The following is a 23,499-nucleotide window of genomic DNA, read 5'->3' as shown; positions in this document are numbered from 1 at the left end:
CATTGCGCGCTTTAAACATGGCGCCCTCCGTAGGTCAAAACATGTACTAAATATTATAGATTTTTAAATAAATGGCAATATTTTTTGTGTTTCTTATAACATATATTAGTAAAAAAAAAAACAATTGTGGCTTATTAGCGTCTGTAAGTCTGAGGTTCCCTTTTAGACATTGTCAACTATTATAATACTTTAAGATACTGCAAGCATTTTTGTTGTTATCCTGCTTCCGATTTTAAAACCTGCTGTAATAATACGAGGCAATCACACAATTCGCAGTCATGATGGCCCCCCAGGGGAAACCTAACTCTAATGTACTGTGTTACTGCATGGCTTATCATGTAAGAAGAAGCAAGAAGCAAGAAATGAACTTGCACCAGTACCTCGTCGGCAGTGTGTTGCAGGCTTTCCTCAATTCCTCTTCGGACGGAGGCCGTGATGAAGCTTGAGAAAAGCCATCATCCTCTGAGCTGTGCGAGTGGTTCAGAGGGATGTAGTCCTTCCCATCCTGAGGGGGAAAAAATACATCAACAACAGGCCGAAAGCACTCTCACGCAAATGATTATCTCACAGGCAGACTGTTGTCCTGCAGCAGGTTTCCCAGGGTTTGCACCAAGGCGGGAAAGGGGGGCCTCTCTTTAGGTTCTCCGTGCCAACACGCCAACATGATGCCGTATCTACCAGTAGAGGGCAGCTAAGTCATACAAAGCATACTTAGCATTCAACTAATGTTGTGAAAATACTGTGGGAATAGGAAGTAAACGGTAGGATTTCCATGGACAGGCAAGTGTTTACAATTTGAATTTACAATTGTATGCATAGTGGTAGAGAAGTGAGCTGCATCACAATTAGAGTGTTGCTACTATGCTGATGAGCTGGTTATAATACATGAGGGGCGGAATATTGGAAATGGAATCAATGTAGTTCAACACCACCAAACAATAATACACAATAATGACTCATTTCAATGACTTATTAATGTATTATGATAATTTTCTAATAAATACTCACTTTTGGCTGCTATTATTTATAGTTATTGTTAGAGCTGCCCGATATTATCGGGTAGACCGATAAAAGCATTTAAAAATGATGTCGGATAACATCGATATCGTTTTTTCATTGACGGTTTTGGGCCAATATGCATGTTTCCTTCAAAGTGAATGTAGATGACTTCTGCCTTTGTATAAGGGCTGGTCGCATCTTAGCACAGCAGTTATGTTTATTGGCCATTAGATGTCTCTCTACTAAGATGCTTGGGATTTGTTGTTTGCTATGTGAGTGGAGCATTTGCATTCATGGTGAAAACATTAAATGAACCATAAATGATTGAAAAATAATAAATACGTGTAATGCACGACCGCATATCGGATTTTTGGAGTTGGAAAATGTTGGAATATCGGTTGTCGGCTAAAAGTAATTATCGGACAACTGTAGTTATTGTGTTTATAAGTTTATAAGTTAGTTTCAGGTAAAATAAAAATCAAAATTTCAAATAGACTGTAAAAATATTTTGAACTTATTTTACTATTTTAACCGTTTATAGTGCGACACACAAATTATTACTTTTTTTTTTCTTTTTCTTTTTTTAACCCCTTACAGGCCACTCATATAACTCTTTTAGTGCCATTGATGGCGCTAGATGTCCAATCCATTTAGACATGGAGGGGCAAATGTACGTTTATTCACCCTTCCCGGTCAGAATGTACTGGACGCTTAGCGCCGCCAATGGTACGTAAAGATGAGGATTCATGGCCAAGCCTCCCAGTTTTAATAAATTGGATGTCTAACGATGTCAATGGCATGCAATGAGTTAAATAATATAAAAAAAAAACTACTTTAGAGTGTTACATTGGGCTGTAACCGAGTGTTTCTGTTTTCCTCAATGGTTTTTTTTTAATTCATTTTAATTTCATGAATTTACCTTTTATTAACATTGTATTAATTTATATACGTATGTATTTATATTTAATTCAGCTGTCTTTGTCAATTTCTTCCCCCGTAGAACTAATATGTCTTGTCTATGTCTTTATTTTTTATCTCATGAGTAGATACAGGTAGTCCCCGGGTGACGAAAGAGTTCAGTTCCCAGGCTAGCGATGTAACCGGAATTTCAGCATAAGTTGGAATTAATCATTTAATTACGGGGCGGGGATCCTGACAAAGCAAGAACTAGGTACAGTTTACATGACTTAAAAAAAAGGACTGGAGACAGAACAGCGGACGAGACTCTGGGGTCGTAGCGTCGAAATCACGTAAGTCGGGTACATCACAACTCGGGGACTACCTGTACTTACACAGCTACAGTGTATATTGTCACCAAGAAATTGATTTTATCAAAAACAAAAATCTTCGAATATATTAACACAAAAACTAAAAAAACAAACTTTTTTACTAGGGCTGTCAAAATTACCGCGTTAACGGGCGGTAATTAATTTTTTAAATTAACCACGTTAAAATATTTGACGCAGTTAACGCACATGCCCCGCTCAGACAGAATGAAATGAGTGAAATACCCACTTGTTAATTGAGTTTTATGGAGTTTTGCCGCCCTCTGCTGCCGCTTGGGTGCGACTGATTTTATAGGCTTCAGCACCCATGAGCATTGAGTAAGTAATTATTGACATCAACAGTGGCGGGCTACTAGTTTATTTTTTGATTGAAAATTTTACAAATTTTATTAAAATGAAAACATTAAGAGGGGTTTTAATATAAAATTTCTATAACTTGTACTAACATTTCTCTCTTAAGAACTACAAGTCTTTCTATCTATGGATCGCTTTAACAGAATGTTAATAATGTTAATGCCATCTTGTTGATTTATTGTTATAATATATAAGAAATACAGTCCTTATGTACCGTATGTTGAATGTATACATCCATCTTGTGTCTTATCTTTCCATTCCAACAATAATTTACAGAAAAATATGGCATATTTTATAGATGGTTTGAAATGCGATTAATTGCGATTAATTACGATTAATCAATTTTTAAGCTGTAATTAACTAGATTAAAAATTTTAATTGTTTGACAGCCCTATTTTTTACTAGTCACTCATGCGCAAGTAAATGAAATATTTACTTTTACTGCATCAAATTTTAGAGGTAATATGCCCCTATTGGTTTGGCGGTGGTGGTTTGGATTCTTCAATTAGCTAATTATTAAATTACCAGGATAATTGGTTACATAAATGCCCCCCCCCCACAAAAAAACAAGACTATAAGTGATCTGTATTCTCATTTTAAAGATTAAAGAACAGAACAGACCGTCTGTTGTCCACACGTCAATCTTGCCCAGCGATGTTTTGAAGCTTACATTTCAGGTGAGGCTGTTTCTGGCGATCTCATTCTGACGCCGTCTTTCAATCGTTTGCAAAAATCCTCATCAATCTGCACTCCGGGATATGGAGATGCACCTGAAATAATGAGGGATAGAACAAAGACGCTTGTAAATGAAAAATTAAGTATGACGAGTTCATCTGCATCTGCAAATCCAACAAAATTCCCAACTGCTCTGTGCAGACACAGAGATTTACTCTTCTCTACCAATCCCACGGTTAGGGAAGACTATGTTTGAAGCTGCATTTCTTCCATTTCTTTTCAAATGAGTTTTGATTTAGAAAAAAAAACTTTTTTCTTTCGTACCAAGAGAAAAGATTTCCCACAGCAGCACACCAAAGGACCACACGTCGCTCTGGCTGGTGTACACTTTGTCAAAGATACTCTCTGGAGCCATCCACTTTAAAGGTAGTCGTGCCTGTAAGGATGTCAAACGCAAATATTGCAACCGAAGCAAAAAAAAAAAAGCAAGAATTACAAATTCATAAAATGCCGTACATTGCCTTTCCGGACATAGTCCGGGTCTTTGTATATGTCTCGGGCGAGGCCGAAGTCACATATCTTCACAACGTTGTTTTCTGACAGCAGAATGTTGCGGGCCGCCAAGTCTCTGTGGATACACTGGCAACACACACAGGACCACACATGCGTCAAAATTTTGCAGATACACCACGCATGTTTTGCATGCTTGCTATTTGCCTTCCCATACAGCAAAGTAAACTCTGACATTGTTTTCCTCTGAATGATTGGTGTGATGTGGAAATTAATTATCTGTTGGTTTTACATTGTTTGAATTCACACTGATATGTGGGACTGGACTTTGTCTGCCAACCCCTGCAACTGCTTTGCCTAGTACATTAAAGTGCAACTGTGATCTAAAATCTGGTTGGAAGGTTCAGTGTCAAGCTATTGTTTGATATGTAAAACTCCTCAGTTTAATGTATTCACTGCAAGCAATTAAAATATGATACATTTGATGAGATAAAGCCAAACTTTTATCAGAAACGTCTGGAGGATTTAAAAGTCTCATATGAGATGTCTTTTTAATGAGCTCTACTCTTACATAAAGACAAAATCGATAGAGACTAAAACAAGCAGAATTGACAAAAGTACATATTATTGCAGCACAGGTTGTTAAACAAAATTGATAGCTATGGTCTTTCCTTTTCAGTATGTTGTGCCGAATGTGCAACTGTTAAATTTCAAGGCCCCTGAGCCAAATCCTGCACGGTATTTTTATGTGGTTGCCTGCCATAAGATCTCTTTGAATTCTGTTGGAAACTAGCTATCCTTAATAAAAATGAATCCGTCCAGGTTTATCTTCACAATTTAACTTACTATGTTGTTACTAAATACACACAAAAGCAGTGGTATGAAAAGTATCTGAATTTATTCTGAGTAAAGTATTCTGAAGTATTAGAATTTCTCACATGTCTGCATGAAATCACCTTCAAATGTGATCGGATATTTGTCAAAATCACACAGATGTAAAAACAGTGTTTGCTTTAACTAAAACCACCCAAACATTTATAGGTTTTCATATTTTAATGAGGATAGCATGCAAACAATAACAGAACGGGGAAAAATAAGTAAGTGAACCCTTTGCCTAAGGCGACTTAAAGAGCAATTGAAACCAATTTTTACCAAACAATTTAAGTCAGGTGTGTGCACAATCACTGGTGAGTTGTTTAAAGCTGCCCTGCCCACCAAGAAACACACACCTGGTAAGAATTGTCTTGATGAGAAGCATTGTCTGATGTGCATCATGGCTCGGTCAAAAGAGCTGTCTGAGGACTTGCGATCAAGGATTGTTGATTTGGATAAAGCTGGGAAAGGATACAAAACCATCTCTAAAAGTCTGGATGTTCCTCAATAGATAGTCAGAGAAGTTGTCTACAAATGGAGAGAGTTTGGCACTGTTGCTTCTCTCCTAAGGAGTGGCCGTCCACCAAAGATGACGCCAAGAGTTCAGCTCAGAATACTCAGAGAGGTAAAAAAAGAACCAAGAGTGTCTGCTAAAGACTTGCACAAATCACGCGCACAGTCCAATATCTCTGTGCACACATCAATTATATGTAAAACTATGGCCACGAATGGTGTTCATGGGAGGACTCCACTGCTGTCTAAAGAATAAAATTGTTGCTCGTTTAATGTTCGCAAAAAGGCACTTGGACACTCCACAGAAGATTGGGCAAAATATTTTGTGGACTGATGAAACCAAAGTGGATTTTTTTGGGGAGTAACACACAATGTCATGTGTGGAGGAAAAACGGAACAGCTCACCAACATCAACACCCACCGTGAAGCATGGTGGAGGGAGCATCAAGATTTGGGCTGTTTTGCTGCCTCAGGGCCCGGACAACTTGCAATCAGTAATGGAAGAATGAATTCAAAAGTTTATCAGGATGTTTTGCAGCAAAACCTGAGGCCGTCTGTCAGACAGTTGAAGATAAAAAGAGGATTGACGCTGCAACTGGACAATGATCCAAAACACAGAAGTAATTCAACTAAAGAATGGTTTCAGAAGAACAAAATACACGTTCTGGAGTGTCCAAATCAAAGTCCAGACTTGAACCCCATTGAGATGCTGTGGCATGACCTAAAGACAGCGATTCAGGCCAGACATCCCAGGAATCTGACTGAACTACAGCAGTTTTGTACAGAAGAATGAGCCAAGATTAGCGTCTGGTTGAAGTTATTGCTGCCAAAGGTGGGGGGAACAAAATAATAGATGTGATGATTCACTTACTTATTTTTCCCCCTTCTGTCATTGTTCGTATACTATCCTCATTAAAATATGGAAACCTATAAATGTTTGGTTGGTTTTAGTTAAAGCAGACACTGTTTTTTCATCTGTGTGATTTTGACAAAGATCAGATCACATTTGATGGCGATTTTATGCAGAAATGTGAGAAATACCGAAAGGTTCAGATAATATTTCATACCACTGTAGCTATATCCTTTTAAAATCATAAACATAAGTTAAAAAATAAAATAGTCATGCCTATTTCTTTTATATTTCATTGTATGTCAACATTTTTAATAAAACAAACGTACGTATATATTTTCATTTATTCAAATAGTATGTATATATTTCCATTTATTCACATATACAGGTAGTCCCCGGGTTACGACGAACCCCACTTGCGTGATTTCGACCTTACGACGGCGGAGTGTCGTCCGCCATTTTGTCTCCAGTCATTTTTTTTTTATAATGTTGACTTTTGTTTTTTGATGCCAGTGGCACCTCTAGAAATTTTTCATAGGTGTGGCCAGATGGGGCCACTTAAAATCTTGGGGTGGCCAAAACTAAAAGCCATAATTTCAGGTTTTCATTATATTATTGCAGTAAAAAGGTCAGGGGAAAACTATCAGAAAGACTTAAGGACACGGCTGCTGATATACTTTGATGTATTGTGTAATATTTGATGTTACTAATGATTTAATGTGCATAGTCCATAACTGTCCAGTCAACATTTTGAGTTCCACAACAATTCTGTTTTATTGTGTTATGTATATATTAGCCATAAGGTGTACATTTAACTAGGGCTGTCAAACAATTAAAATTTATAATCAAGTTAATCACAGCTTAAAAATTAATTTATCGTAATTAATCGCAATTCAAACCATCTCTAAAATATGCCATATTTTTCTGTAAATTATTGTTGGAATGGAAAGACAAGACAAGACGGATATATACATTCAACATACTGTACATAAGTACTGTATTTGTTTATTATAACCAGGGTTGCACATAAGTGGTCCGCATGCGTGCATGCGCACTGGACGCAGACAAACGCGCTGGCCCTCAACGGGTTCCATACGCTTTTGCATACCGATGGCTGACCACTGTATTTGCGGCGGACACGAGAAAATCACTTCTCAAAATGTCAAATAGGCAGGCCCCACTGAGTAATTTTTTCCGTGTTCCCCTGCTCCCGTCAAAAGACAGACAGACGACAGAGATGTCACTGGAGCTACCGGGAAAAAAAGGACTTTTGCTGAAAAGTGGCTGCAGGAGGTACCATGGCTAGAAGCAAATGTTGCTCGCACGGAAATGTGGTGCAACATTTGCCGGGAGAATCCCAATGTCGTTAATAAGAGCAGCGCATTTTATGTAGGGTCAAAGAATTTTAACCATCCAAACTATGAATAGCACGAAAAAAAACAGCATGTGGCAATGAAGCAAACTATCGATGTCACACAGGACCCCACTCGCCCTATGGACAAGTGGCGGAAAAAAGTTATTGAAGAACAGCGCCATGCACTGACAAACGTGTTTTTGCTCACATTTCACAAAGTTAAACATGCACGTTCAATGAGCTCTTATGAGGAGGACATGCCACTTATACAAAGGCTTGGAGTTAATGTGGGAGCCGCATATGAATGCCCTTTATTTTGAATTAGTGCTTTTATGTTTATTTCTTTACATTTCACTTCAAAGTAATGGCACTTTTTTGTGCCAGTTGATGTTAATCAAGCGTTAATTGTTTATATAATTAATTAAAGGTAATTGGCTCTAAGTAAAGCTTGTCATAATTTTATCGCATCAGGCGGGTCGGCTCTCAAGCTCAATGAGGACCAAGTCACATCTCCAGGTCCTCCTCTGAGAACCTGGGCAAAAAAAATATGTGCACCCCTGATTATAACAATAAATTCACAAGATGGCATTAACATTATTAACATTCTTTCTGTGAAAGGGATCCACGGATAGAAAGACTTGTAATTCTTAAAGGATATATGTGAGTTTGTATATTGTGACTAAATATTGCCATCTAGTGTATTTGTTGAGCTTTCAGTAAATGATACTGTAGCGACTTAACTGTTCTGCCCAAATGCATTATGGGAAGTTGTGCAACCATGACTGTATGTGGTGGCTGCAAATGCTATATCTTCTCTGTGTTGGGTACACTACAGGGTGTTAAGAAAAAGATCAACTCCTGTCATTCTTCCCCACGTCGCTTCCCACAATATTTACAGTTGCTGTGGGAGAGAGGACAAAGCTTTTGCCAATTAAAAGCACGGCCCCAATGAATGCTTGTATCTACTCCACTCACTTGACTCTGCCTCTTATGGAATGGAATGGAATTTTATTGTCATCATCATCGGTATCATTGACAATCATTGACAATTACAAAATGTGATATGATTTGCCCGAAGGAAATCTCTGTATATACGCAAAACGGCGCCATTGTAGGCTGTTTGCGACAATGCGTGAATTAGTCGTACCGCGAATGCGTTAATTGCAATAAATATTTTCATGTGACTAATTAAAAAAATTAATTACCGCCCGTGAACGCGATAAATTTGACACCCATACCTTTAACAAAACCAAATAAATGCATTCATTTGGGATGAAATGCATAACTGATGCTACAACCATCTAACGATATACTGGCAAGTGGGGTGGCGCCACTGTTTGATGCATGCTTTTATTTTGGCGCAGGAAGCGTAGAGCAGGTAGTACTTCAGCACGCTAGCAAGAGCACATGTACACACGAAGTAGTACGCATGCGGACACACGAGGAAGAGCGCATTTACTCCTACGAAGAAGTTGCGCAGCTGAGTGAGAGAGTAAGGGGAAAGATTAGTACTGTTTACTTTGCGTTTTCAGTTGTGATCGAATACGTGGGACGAGTTTATGTGATTGATGATGTACGGACGCTAACTGATTCATGCTAATCGTTTGTGTGGATTGTTATTGCTGTATCAGCAGCTAGTTATCAATGCAAATTTCAATTGCTGTTATTGAAGATGAAACTGATTTCATTTTGTTTTTATTTTAGTTTTATTCTGCAAGTGTTGATGTCATAAGCAGCTGAATAAAGTCAGCAAACCACCGGGACGTCTGACATCGTCATTTCTGAGCTTAGCTCGCTGTCTAGCTAGGACTTAGCTCTAACATCTTGGTGAGGACAGTACAATGACGTGCAATACATGTTTTTGGATAGTTATTTTGAGATTTAGATGGTATTTAGGAGTATTGAAATGGTTAATTCCGACTTGAGCGGAAATTCGGGTTGCGAAACCAGCGTAGGAACAGAATTCGTTCGTAACCCGGGGACCCACATATTTGTTCATTTCACTTGGTCTTTTCAATTTATTCACTGTGTGGCTGTGATTTCTATATTTTGATAAGCTATGAATAGGGAGCTTTTCAGCTTCTTTCCTCTAGCACGGCCATCCTTGCTGATAAGTTACTTTTGTTATGGTACACAGCTAGGCAGGGAATTTCCACTTCGGTGTGAGGCACACGAGTGTCCTTACGGGGTTAACTTGTGGGCTGACATCAGCCTGCCTATTTGCATAAGCATAATAAAAAGTGCATGATTGTGGGAGGTCGAGACCGAATCTTCTCGAAGGCGTCATCATGCACTCGAGAACCGAGGTCCAAGACGGCCTGCATTTTTATTGTTCATTTCATAAAAACTGTGTTATCTTAGGTGTTTATTATTTCTTTATTGTGTGTCATCATCTTCCGAGAGGATTGAAAAAAACTGAAAAGAAGAAGTCATTTCCAGCTGTTTTTGCCACGACGCTTTCCTTTTCAAAGCACATACTGTATATGAAGTTAGGGCTGGATGATCTTCACCATCAAGAAATCCCGATTTACTTTACCTTTCATATCGATCGATCTTGTCTGTTGTGGGGGGCCTAATCTTTTCCCTGGACCTTGAGTTGACACTCGTGTTGTAAAATTTAAGGGATTTCATTTGTTTTTTAAATGGAACTTTAAACCCATCAACATGTTTAGTTTTTAATTTTTGGTAACACTTTACAATAAGGGTCCCTTAATTAAAATTAGTTAATGCATTTTTAGACAATAACTAATGTTTAAGTAACATTGCAATAATTAATATAATTGCTTATCTAACATTTATAAATATATTATTTAACATGAGTTAATGCATTAGCTAATGCATTAGTTAATGCATTAGTTAATGCATAACCAAACAGTAACTAATGGTTTGGTAGGGTTAGGGTTTAGGGTTTGTTAACTTAGCATTTATAATTTCTTAGTTAAGGGACACATGTGCTACACTTTGAAAGAATGAATTATTTTTAACAAGAACGTACCTCATAAGTTTTACTTAACCTTAATTAACCATTACTGAATGTTTTTTTGGACCCTTATTGTAAAGTGTAGCACACGTATCCCTCAACTAAGAAATTATAAATGCTTAAGTTCCCCCCTCTTAACCTTTATTAACCATTACTGAATGCTTTTTGGTCCCTTATTGTAAAGTGTAGCACATGTGTCCCTTAACTAAGAAATCATAAATGCTTAAGCCCCCCCCCCCCCCCCCCCCCCAACCTTTATTAACCATTACTGAATGCATTTTGGACCCTTATTGTAAAGTGTAGCACATGTGTCCCTTAACTAAGAAATTATAAAGTTATATATTATATGTATATATGTATTATATGTATTATAAAGTTAACTAACCCTAAACCCTAACCCTATATATGTTTTTAATTTTACCAAAACTATTAGTTAATGTCTGGTTATGCATTAACTAATGCATTAACTCATGTTAATTAATATATGAATAAATGTTAGATAAGCAATTATATTAATTATTGTAATGTTACTTAAACACTATTTATTGTCTTAGAATGCATTAACTAATGCATTAACTCATGTTAATTAAAATATTAATAAATGTTAGATATGGGATTAAATGAATTATTGTCATGTTACTTACACATGAGTTATTGTCTAAAAATGCATTAACTAATGTTAATTAAGGTACCCTTATTGTAAAGTGTAACCATTTTTTTAAATAAACATATACTTGCTTAATTTGTGTCCGTATTAATATATTAAAGTGTATATTATCATATAATTTTTGGTTGAAACATGACAGCAAATACAGTGCACCACCCTTTTCTCCAAAATGGTTTCTTCCAGCCAACCGTTCATCCTAGAATTTTCCCTGGCATAGGAATCCACTGCATTAGTCTTCAAACAGAACCCACTGGTTTAAAAGAATAGCCGTTTGTGTATGCTTTCTGTAGTTTTCCAGCATCGTAATGATATGGGCCACACTCTCTTCCTTCGAATGCAACCTGGAGAGAAAAATCACCACTGCTCACAGACTAATTGCTTCAGTGTTGATAATGAACCTTTCTAGATGCCAGGAACTCCATCCCACGGGCCACTTGGAAACTATAGCAAATTAGATCTTCTATCGTCAAAGGCGTTTTCCACAAATCCTCCACTGGTGGGGAGAGAGAAAAGATGAAAGCAAAGCGTTAGCATCTGCTGTACCCAATCTTTGTTTTTGCAATAAGACTCACGTTTTTCCAGTCCCGGTTTCTGATTTGTCTTGTTGGATGAAGGTGTCTGAAGGCCAATGAGTGGGGAAGAGGACGATGATGGAGGTTGATTGCGAGCCCTTTGGTCCATTTGACCGGCTTCGATCATCCGTCTTACTTGGCTCTGAGTTTTGGGAGAGCGATCCTAAACGGGTAATTGAGTGAATGCTTCATTTCATCTGTCAGAATCACGCGTCAGTGCATCTTTATAATTGACGGATGGACGATAATACCCTATAGGGAAGGAAAAATTCTCTTTTTGCCCGCAGGAAGTTGGACAGATTCCCATATTTGCAGTATTCCACAATCACCATCAGTGGACCTGTTCAGACAAGTTGATAAAAATGAAGAGTATAATATCTATTTTTCACAAATGCACAGTGAATATTATTCCTGCTAATCAGTAATAATGTGTCTAATACCCAATTTGACATTATCAAGATTACCCCACAGTCTAAGTAAGAAAATGTCCTACTAGTTATGCTAATTTTTAAGTAGGCATAACCCAACTTTTTAAGTTCGCTTAGCCCTTTCCTGCATGAATTATGACATTTTTTCTTAAAGGGAACCTCAGACCTAAAGACTTATTGGCTCTAATAAGCCACAATTGTTCTTTTTTACGAAAATATGTAATTAGAAACACATAAAATATTGCCATTGATTTAAAAATCTATAATATTTAGTACATATTTTGACTTATGGAGGGTGCCATGTTTTAAGCGCGCAATGGGCACTCGCAGTGATGACATAGATTTTCACTGTCACTCGACGAATACTACCAGGTCACTGCAACTCCTTCCAAGCGGCGAGACGTCCAACACATCCGCTCATCTGTTAAAAGCAGCGAGTACTTACTATTTATGTTTTTATTGAGTCTTTTATTACCTTTTCATTGCATCAAAATGTTTTTGCATGTGTTTCCCTCTCATACTTTTAAGCGTTGTGTTTTCTTATGGTAGCTTCAGAGAAGATTGTTGATCTGTTGACCATATTATTCACGTAGCACCCTTATTTGATATTACTACATTTAAGTATTTTCTTAAGGCATCTTTAGTATATTCTGTCTGTATGCATCTAAACAAAACAAGCTGAAAGCGCACGGTAGTACTTTGGGTGTCAAATTCGCCCCTTGTAGGACGTTTTGCCAGTGTAACACTGTCTGGTAACATTTTACAATAATTATCCGTTATAACTAGTTAATACATCATTACTAAACTGTTAATAAATTATTTATTGCGGAATTTTTACCAAACACTTAACAGTTTGTTGTGATGTATAGACATTAAATGCACCTCATAAATTCAGTTTATTCTGTGTTTAGCACAAAAGGATCCCAAACTCAACAATGCTGTTGTATTTTGTTGTTTTGCCATGTGATGGCTCAGAATGTATGTTTCTATGTATTAAAAAAAAAGTTCAACATTTCATCTGTGGTGTTCCTTTGGTAAAGTACAGGACACAGAAAAGCCTATGGGCGTAACAATCTGTCTGTAAGGCATCATTAAAAATTCTAAACAAACTGTAAACAAACACTTAACAAATCAATAATTCACCATTTATCAACAGTTCACTAATGATCTATTAACTTGTTATAATGGATAGTTATTATAAAGTGTTACCCACTGTTTTATTTCCTACTCTTGTCTCGTCTCATCCCGTCTTTCCTGTTCATTTTGCTTTTGCTGCTCGTTTTGTGAAATATCGACAGTACTGCCATGCTCAATAATGTTCCCCTCGGGTTCAAATTGAAATGGTTGAACAGATGACATGTTTATGTCGCTAGAGTCATACTCTGGATGCCTGGCAGCGTAACCATGTGACGTCACCACCCTGCAACGTCAACGACAATGGCGACGACCTACTACTTAAAGTAATTTTACAAATTGTATCAAAGCAAAAGCGTCAAAAGGAGTTTTAATACCAAATTATTTTGACTCATAATTTCATTTCATTTCATTTCATTCGTTTATTTCAGGCCATTATTCCTTGTCAAGACAACAAATATATACAGCTCATATAATAAAGTAACAAAAAAGAGCAGCAAAGCTGAGTAACATTACAACATCAACTACATGCCTGAAAAGGAGTGGGAAGAAGAAAACTTATTTAATCCCACCCCTATTCTTATCTAATTAAGAACAAAAAATTCTTGCTACTTCCTTCCAAAAATGTAGGCCACCAAAAAATCAGTCCAAACAGTTTTGCACATATACAGTTTTGTACCAAATTTTGTCCCTTGTGATGAAGTTACCACAGGCAACACCCAAACCAAAAACAATTTCATACCAACATGGTAAATGAAAGTAAAACCATACCAACAATGGTAAAGGCCACAGACACAGGACAACAAATTATAAATGGCAACAATAACTATACCAACAACGGTCACGGACAATATACCAGCAATGGTAAAAAACAACCAGCACTCATTCCAAGACAATTTATTGATGTAATTAAGACCTTATTTCGGTATACTGTGACCAGACCATGAGTTTGTATAACCTTTTAAATTTGTAGATAGTTTGGCATTGCTTGTGTTGCATACCCAAATTATTCCAAAGTTTCACTCCACACACAGACACACAAAAGCTTTTACGAGTTGTTCGAATTTTTGGTATTCTGAAGTCTCCATATCCTCTCAAGTTATGAGTTCTCTCTTTCATTGTAAAAAAGGTTTGCAATTTAATTGGTAATAATTTATTGAATGCTTTATAGAGGATTATTGAGGTATTATAATTTACAAGATCGTTAAATTTTAGTAGGTTTGATTGAATAAACAAATTATGTGTATGATCCAAAAACCCGACGACCCGATAATAACGTTCATCTTTTAAGAACTACAAGTCTTTTATTCCGTGGATCCCTTTAAATGTTATCTTTATTATATTCATAGAGGACAGTGTCTCCAACAAGCGGCCTAGGGGCAACATTGTGTGGCCTCATTTGACATGCACTTGTACTATTAGTGATGATTAAAATCAATGAAATAATTGAACGATCCATTTTGTGGGAAAAAAAACAACATTAAACTGTAAGAAATAATAATAATAAAATGGCAATAGAAGTCCAATTCATTTTAACTTGCAGGGACTGGAAGCAATCATTCAGCCGCTTCCAGAACCTCCAAGTTGAAATTGATTGAATGTTTATTGTTGTCAATTGATGTTTTCAATATCAATTTCCCTCTGTTACAAACTACAACAACACATACTCTGTGACCTGGACTGGCAGTAAATGAGTTAAGCAAATGAAAACCTTTAAAAGGATGTCCACTTTAGTGAGCACATGCACATTCATGCTTGAAGAAAATTGTATATTTGTTATATTTACTTAAACTGAAGTCCAGTTCACTTAGAATGCTGAATTTAGAGTGTTAACTTGTTTTGTTTGTTATTGTTAGCTTCCGATCAAAACTCAATTAAAATTGGTTGACTTGAAATTTGAAGTTTATTCAACTTTTTTTTTTTTTACAGTGAAAGAACTATGCTGTGCTCTCATACTGTGGTTATATAATATCCACGATGCATTTGTTTGTGCTTAAAGCATAAATGGCACCGGAGAGAAACAACACTAAAAACCCCAACCAAAAAAGGAAGTTTTGCTGTGAGCTTACCAAGGGACAGCTAACAGTAAGAGTTCCCGCAAGGACAAAGCATCTGTTTCATCAAAGAGAATAGCACAGAGCTCATTTGGTGCAATCATGCGCTTTACACTGACCATTTTGTTTGGTGCAGGCTCCTAACAGGTTCACTACGTTCAGATGGTTGCCAATGTGAATGAGGATCTTGAGCTCAGACATTAAAGCCTTGTGCTCGCTGGCCGTGGCTCCATCTGCAATCACAGCATGAAGGTAAACATATACCAATTTGCATGATGATATAACTATGCAGTTTATCTACAAAATAAAGTGATGCACTGAAATATGGAAAATGAGTACTGAGACAATAAGCAATTATGGTATACCAAAAAGAAGTGAAGATGGAAGAAAATGTTCTTAAATTATTTTAATGCAACTAATCAGTATCCCAAGGTACAGTTCAAAACTTTAAAGTACCAAAACAACTTTAGTAGTCACCTGTTAATTCTGTGCATGTTTATTGGAGTTGAAGAATGGCAGTTATTTAGTTATTTATCAACCCTTTCTATAATTAGTGATTATGCTTTTTTTTTTTTTTTTTGCATTATTTAGCCATATTTTCACTCCTAAAGTTTTTTTTTTTTTTTTCAAATATAGCTATTTTTTATATTGAGTTATTTTAATGAAGTTATTCTTTTTTTTCCAATTCAAATAATTTATATTCATTTAAAAGTTACTTATAGTAATTAATTAATTCATTAATTGAGGTTTATATATAATAACTATAATAATAACTAGGCATGCAAGCAAGACTGAACGAGCCCTCGCAATTTGGTGCAACTCGGGCGTACAGGTGGAACTCGGGCGTACACTGCGAAAAGCGGGGGAATACAGTTTTTTTGTTGTTGTTGTTGCTGTATTCCCTCATTTTTATCATCCCGCTTTTCGCGGTGTTCGCAGTATTTATGAAAAATGTGAAAACTGTGAAAACCGCGAAAAACAAGGGAATACAGCATAAAAAATTTCACTGTATGGAAAAGCGAGGGAATACAGTGACTTTTTTTCGCTGTATTCCAACATTTTTCGCGTTTTTCGGAAAACCCATGAACACCGCAAAAGCCGGGGGAATACATTGAAAAAAATGTTGTCTGTATTCCTTCGTTTTCCGCTGTTTTCGTGGTTTTCGCGTTTTGGGGCCAATTCAGCCAAGTGTGCCAAATTTTGTCCATGAAAAAAGTCTGCTTTCTTTTAATGGCGAACAGAGAGTTGTCATGGCAACAGACATGTGGACATGGGCCTTAAAATGTCACCTTACAAAAGGTCTTGTAACTTCAATGACCAAACTGAAAAGAACTGGACATGTATGAGTAACAGAGTGACTTTCTGATGCCAGCTGCAGAGTTGATGCAAATGACCCTTGAGGGTACGACTCTCACTAAGCAAGGGAAGTTATGAACGTTCCAAATTTGTGGCGAGAATAAATGTCAACGGTCATTTTCACTTTCCTGTTTGGACCTCTCAGTTTCAACAAAACCTTGATATTTTTCACCAGGCAGCACATGTCCTAAGGCTCATCTGATGCAAATTTGAGGTCAATTGATTTCTTTCCCCTGGAGGAGGAGCCTGTCTTGTAAAAAATGCTATTTCCTGTTCCTACTAGGGGACGCCAGGTCTAATGGGTAATATTTCAATTCAGTCGTGTTCAGGCTGGGATACCTTTCATACATAGCAGATATGAAAAAGACTGCACCTTGTATCAGGGAGTTATTCGTCATTTACCGAATATGGCGTGTTGCCATAAAAATGGCCGGCTTTGGCACCTCGCTCAGGCCAGGCCCGTGAATAAAAAAATCACCATTTTGATAACTTAAGATCCCATATATCTCATGAACACTCTCACCAATTTTGAGGGGGATACAACTAACTCCCTAGGCGCCAAGGTCTCAAATACAGTGGGGCAAATAAGTATTTAGTCAAACACCGATTGTGCAAGTTCTCTTATTTGAAAAGATTGGAGAGGCATGTAATTGTCAACATGGGTATACCTCAACCACGAGAGACATAATGTGGGAAAAAAACAGAAAATCACATTGTTTGATTTTTGAAGAATATATTTCCAAATTACAGTGGAAAATAAGTATTTGGTCATCTACAAACAAGCAAGATTTCTGCCTGTGAAAGAGGTCTAACTTCTAAAGAGGTCTAACGAGGCTCCACTCGTTACCTGTAATCAGGGCACCTGTTTTAACTCATTATCGGTATAAAAGACACCTGTCCACATGTCAGTCAGTCAGTCAGTCACACTCCAAACTCCACTATGGCCAAGACCAAAGAGCTGTCGAAGGACACCAGAGACGAAATTTGTAGACCTGCACCAGGCTGGAAAGACTGAATCTGCAATAGGTAAAACGCTTGGTGTAAAGAAATCAACTGTGGCAGCAATTATTAGAAAATGGAAGACATACAAGACCGCTGTAATCTCCCTCGATCTGGGGCTCCATGCAAGATCTCACCCCGTGGCGTTAAAATGATAACAAGAACAGTGAGCAAAAATCCCAGAACCACACAGGGGGACCTAGTGAATGACCTACAGAGAGCTGGGACCACAGTAACAAAGGCTACTATCAGTAACACAATGCGCCGCCAGGGACTCAAATCCTGCAGTGCCAGACGTCTCCCCTTGCTGAAGCCAGTACACGTCCAGGCCTGTCTGCGGTTCGCTAGAGAGCATTTGGATGATCCAGAAGAGGACTGGGAGAATGTATTATGGTCAGATGAAACCAAAATAGAACTTTTTGGTAGAAACACAGGTTCTCGTGTTTGGAGGATAAAGAATACTGAATTGCATCCGAAGAACACCATACCCACTGTGACGCATGGGGGTGGAAACGTCATGCTTTGGGGCTGTTTTTCTGCAAAGGGATCAGGATGACTGATCTGTGTAAAGGAAAGAATGATTGGGGCCATGTATCGAGATATTTTGAGTGAAAATCTCCTTCCATCAGCAAGGGCATTGAAGATGAGACGTGGCTGGGTCTTTCAGCATGATAATGATCCCAAACACACAGCCAGGGCAACAAAGGAGTGGATTCATAAGCAGCATTTTAAGGTGCTGGAGTAGCCTAGCCAGTCTACAGAGCTCACCCCCATAGAAAATCTGTGGAGGGAGTGAAAGTCAGTGTTGCCCAACGACAGCCCCAAAACATCACTGCATGGAGGAATGGGCCAAAATACCAGCAACAGTGTGTGAAAAGCTTGTGAAGAGTTACAGAAAACGTTTGGCCTCCGTTATTGCCAACAAAGGGTACATAATAGAGATGTCCCGATCGATCGGCGATCGGGTCCGATCACGTCATTTTCAAAGTATCGGAATCGGCAAAAAAAATATCGGCCATGCCTTTTATAAATATACACATATTTTTTAATTAAATCGTTTTCTAATTGTATTCAACGTTACAGACATAATGGGTTACACTCATCCAGAGTCTTTAGTTTAGGTTTAAGGTAGGATTATCAAATTTATCGCGTTAACGGCGAGAATTAATATTTTTTACATTTATCACGTTACAATATTTAACGCAATTAACGCATGCGCTGCACGACCCACTCACGCATTGTCGCATTCAATCTATAATGACACCGTTTTACCCATACAGTATATAGAGCTAAAAGACAGCATAAAATGAGTAGAGAGAATTTTGGCAGCCTTTGGAGTCTTTTTTTAAATGGCTAAAGCCTTACAGTCCCTCTCCCTACAATTCGAAATATCATGGGAAGCAATGTGGGGAAGGAAGGTAGCAATTGATCTTTTTCTTATCACCTTATGTTACTGTATTTCCTAACGCAGAGAAGATATATCAATTGGTAGCACCTACGCACAATCATGGTTGCACTTCCCATCATGTATTTAGGCATGGCTACAGTTTCACTTACTGAAAGCTCAACAAATACACTAGATGGCAATGTTTAGTCAAAGTCACAAGTCTTTCTATCCGTGGATCCCTCTCACAGAAAGAATGTTAATAATGTAAATGCCATCTTGAGGATTTATTGTCATAATAAACAAATACAGAACTTATGTACTGTATGTTGAATGTATATAATCGTCCGAGTTGTATTCATTTTTTTCTTAACGCATTGCCAAAATGTATATGATCGGGAAAAATTATCGGGAATGATTGGAGTTGAATCGGGAGCAAAAAAAAAGCAATCGGATCGGGATATATCGGGATCGGCAGATACTCAAACTAAAACGATCGGGATCGGATCGGGAGCAAAAAAACATGATCGGAACAACCCTAGTTCATAACAAAGTATTGAGATGAACTTTTGGTATTGACCAAATACTTATTTTCCACCATAATTTGCAAATAAATTCTTTAAAAATCAAAATATGGGATTTTCTGTTTTTTTTTTCCACATTCTGTCTTTCGTGGTTAAGGTTTACCCATGTTGACAATTACAGGCCTCTCTAATATTTTCAAGTGGGAGAACTTTCACAATTAGTGGTTGACTACATACTTATTTGCCCCACTGTACATACACGGGTTTTTTTGTTAGGGTTTTTTTTTTTTTCTTTATCTATCTGTGAGCGACCTCTGCCAACTTTCTATAGGGTTAGGGTTGAACTTGTCAGACTAGCATGTCTGACCCATTGGATCCCACATTCATCATGCATGCAAGTGCACGTTTTTAACAAGCAGTGCACTCGAGTCACACTGCATTGTGTTCTGTTAAAATGAAGCGCCATTGTAGTGTGCTCATGCTCATCAAATAGAGATGAGATACAGTATACTATAATCATTTCCCTTATTCATCCAGTATCTCAGCCCTAATTATTCCATCAAAAAATGAGTAAATCCCAAAAGTAATTTAGTTTATGGCTTCTAAATAGAACAAGTAGACTTATACAATTAAGGAACATTGTCCCTTGTAATTGAAGCATAAAATTTAACGAAACTTTCATTAGTAATAAACTGAACGACTGTTTTCTTTTGCAGAGCTTCTAGTTCAGTACCGTAATTTTGGGACTATATGACATCACCCACCAAATTTGACACGAAAACGGCATTTGTTCATAGATTAGCCGCAGCGGACTAAAAGCCGCAGCTGTCCTCACTGTATTATGGTATATTTACACCAAAAGATATTAGGCCGTAACACTTTATTTGATAGTGTCATCATAAAACTGTTGACGAAATAAACACACATGAAGTGATGAATCAATTGGCTGCAAAGCTTCATTGCTTAAAGAAGCTTCATTTGGTCATCACTGTTCCCTTGAGGGAGACAGCCAACCTCTGCTGCCACTTGCTGTCAACACTGTTGTCGTACAACATGCCTCCTAGCACGCATTGCGGCACTACAGACAAATATGTTCTGTGCTAAGCAGTGTTGTTAATTTTACTTTAAAAAAGTAATTAATTACAGTTACAAATTACTTCTCCCAAAAAGTAAATGCGTTAGTAACTCAGTTACCTGAATGTAAGAGTAATTAGTTACTTGGAAAAGTAACTAGTGGTAATTTTCTTATTTTTTTTGGCAAAAAAAAAAAAAAAGAAACAGGTAACGCAATGTGAAGTTTAAAGGGTTTGGGGGACAATTGGCCCTAGCCCAATTCTTTACCCTCCACTTCACTGGACACAAGGGTATTGCGATAACTAGATAGTAACCTTTGCTATGTGTGGAAGTCATTTAAAGTGTGAATCAACCGTTAAAGTTGTTAAAATTGCTCCCGTTATTTCATTTGTTCTCTTCTGTCTACTTTAAACATGTGTAAGTTTTAAAACTGTTTCATCATTTAAAGATAGATTTAAGTTAAGATTTTGCCGATTTCGGAGCATTTTAGATTAAAAAAAAAGTTACTTAGGTTCGCTATGAAGGATCTCTACATCAGACCCTTCCTGAGAGGTCTACTGCTTTAAGATGGCGGCTGTTTACTAACGCATGTAGTCCTTAAAACATGTTGCCAATGCAGCTGTGTCTGTCAGTTGCATCTAGTTCTATAATATGATATCTACCGTGTCATGTGGGCGTAGTTTGTCGGCTATGGCTGCGGTCAGGTATTATTGGAGCCACCTAGCATCGTGGTTGCAATGGCGTCTTCCCCACTCCTGCTCTGCTCTCTCGTCTCCGTGAGTCCGTTTCTCTCAGACTTTTTTTATTCAACCAACTTAGTAACGCATAGTAACGCACGCCTTTCCCGCCTCAGTAACGGTAACGGCGTTGCCAAGATAAGAAAAGTAATTAATTAGATTACTCATTACTGAAAAAAATAACGCCGTTAGTAACGCCGTTATATTCTAATGCCGTTATTAACAACACTGGTGCTAAGTATTTCTTCAATTACTGTTCCAGTTGTTTCATTAATTGTTAGTTATGGTATTTGGTAACACTTTATTTGACAGTGGCGCCATAAGACTAGTAAGACCATCATGAATATCACATGACACGGCAGATATCATTTTGTGTTATCCGGCAAATTATTTCACTTTTGAATAGATGTAAAAGATCGGGGCTGGACATAAATGGAATTACTGACATAATTTGCCGGATGAGACTTAATGACATCTGTCAAATGCATTCATTAATGCCCATGATAGTGTCATGTCATAGTTTTGACGTCTTTATGGCAGTCTTATGACCCCGCTGTCAAATAAAGTTTTATCTATTAACCCAATAAATCAACAAATAAACTGCACTGGACTATAAGCTGCAGGATTCAAAATGAGGGAAAAAAGTAGTGGCTTATAGTCCAAAAATTATGGTAAGCATTTTTAACATTTTAAACATTTTTGTACTGCACTGTTGGAACCGTTTGTATCGGTATTTTTTGTTTGAACTTTTTTTGTATTTTATTTAATTATAGCCCAAGTACAAACATACATTATAGTAGTAGTAAAATTGAGAACAAAGTGCTAAATAGCTATCTATTGATATATTCACAGTTATTCAGATAACGATAAACAATACAAACTCTCCATCTCACTCCAAATCACTACCAAATCCATTCAAGTCTTCATCTTCAGTATCACTTTTGAACAACTACACCAAGTTGAAGTAGAAGGCACACCTTAAATGCAGTACCAACATATAAGTCACACCTGAGTCATAGACTTCAGGTTATGAAGTCTGTGCCTGAGTTTAAGTTGCAGGCTCCGCCAAACTATGAAGAAAGTGCGACTTATAGTCTGGAAAATACAGTAATTTTAAGAGATGCCCCGATCGATCGGTTTTCTAAGTATCGGAACCGGCAAAAAAATATCGGACATGCCTTTTTTAATATATATATATATATATATATATATATATATATATATATATACGATTTAATTAAATATATATATATATATATATAAAATCGGTTTCTAATTGTATTTAACGTTACAGACAAAATTTCTTACACTCATCCAGAGTCTTTAGTTTTGGCTTAAAGTGGGGCTGTCAAATTTATCGCGTCAACGGCGGTAATAACATTAAAATATTTAACGCAATTAACACATGTGCTGTACTATCCACTCACGCGTCATCGCGATCAATCTATAACGACACCGTATTACGTATACATAGATCTAAAAGGCAACGTAAAATGAGAAGAGAGAATTTTGGCAGCCTTTGAAGCCTTTTTTTAATTGGCCAAAGCCTTCCAATCTCTCTCACAACGATCAGAAATATTGTGGGAAACAATGTGGGGAAGAAAGGTAGTAGTTGATCTTTTTCTTCACACCCTATTTTATTTCCCAACGCTGAGAAGATATATCAATTGGTACCATTACGCACAGTCATGGTTGCACTTCCCATCATGCATTTGGGCAGAAGTTAAATGGCTGAATTATCATTTACTGAAAGCTCATAAAAATCCACTAGATGGCAATATTTAGTCACAATATACAAAGTCACATTTGTCCTTCAATTGGTACCATTACGCACAGTCATGGTTGCACTTCCTATCATGCATTTGGGCAGAAGTTAAATGGCTGAATTATCATTTACTGAAAGCTCATAAAAATCCACTAGATGGCAATATTTAGTCACAATATACAAAGTCACATTTGTCCTTTAAGAATTACAAGTCTTTCTATCCGTGGATCCCTCTCACAGAAAGAATGTTAATAATATAAATGCCATCTTGAGGATTTATTGTCATAATAAACAAATACAGTACTTATGTACTGTATGTTGAATGTATATATTCATCCGACTTTTAATCATTTTTTTTCTTAATGCATTGCCAAAATGTATATGATCGGGAAAAGTTATCGGGAATGATTG

The 23,499-nt window shown here is 37.2% G+C and overlaps 1 protein-coding gene across 4 annotated transcripts in view; it reads right to left on the bottom strand.

The window, feature by feature from the left end:
* flt4 (fms related receptor tyrosine kinase 4) overlaps nt 1-23,499 on the bottom strand; it is a 186,715-nt gene that overhangs the window by 12,069 nt on the left and 151,147 nt on the right. For all 4 annotated transcript variants that reach the window (XM_057850913.1, XM_057850912.1, XM_057850914.1 and 1 more), the window contains 9 exons: nt 15,369-15,482; nt 11,885-11,973; nt 11,634-11,796; nt 11,460-11,554; nt 3,831-3,953; nt 3,639-3,750; nt 3,310-3,409; nt 569-674; nt 381-505 (listed from right to left, as the gene is read on the bottom strand). In XM_057850913.1, the coding sequence (XP_057706896.1) occupies nt 381-505; nt 569-674; nt 3,310-3,409; nt 3,639-3,750; nt 3,831-3,953; nt 11,460-11,554; nt 11,634-11,796; nt 11,885-11,973; nt 15,369-15,482 (1,027 nt within the window). The remainder of the gene's footprint in view (nt 1-380; nt 506-568; nt 675-3,309; nt 3,410-3,638; nt 3,751-3,830; nt 3,954-11,459; nt 11,555-11,633; nt 11,797-11,884; nt 11,974-15,368; nt 15,483-23,499) is intronic.

This window comes from Corythoichthys intestinalis, chromosome 11, assembly GCF_030265065.1.
Source record: "Corythoichthys intestinalis isolate RoL2023-P3 chromosome 11, ASM3026506v1, whole genome shotgun sequence".
NCBI classification, from domain to species: Eukaryota; Metazoa; Chordata; class Actinopteri; order Syngnathiformes; family Syngnathidae; genus Corythoichthys; species Corythoichthys intestinalis.
The sequence above is the reverse complement of the archived record's forward strand: the minus strand, read 5'-3'. Positions and strand labels throughout refer to the sequence as shown.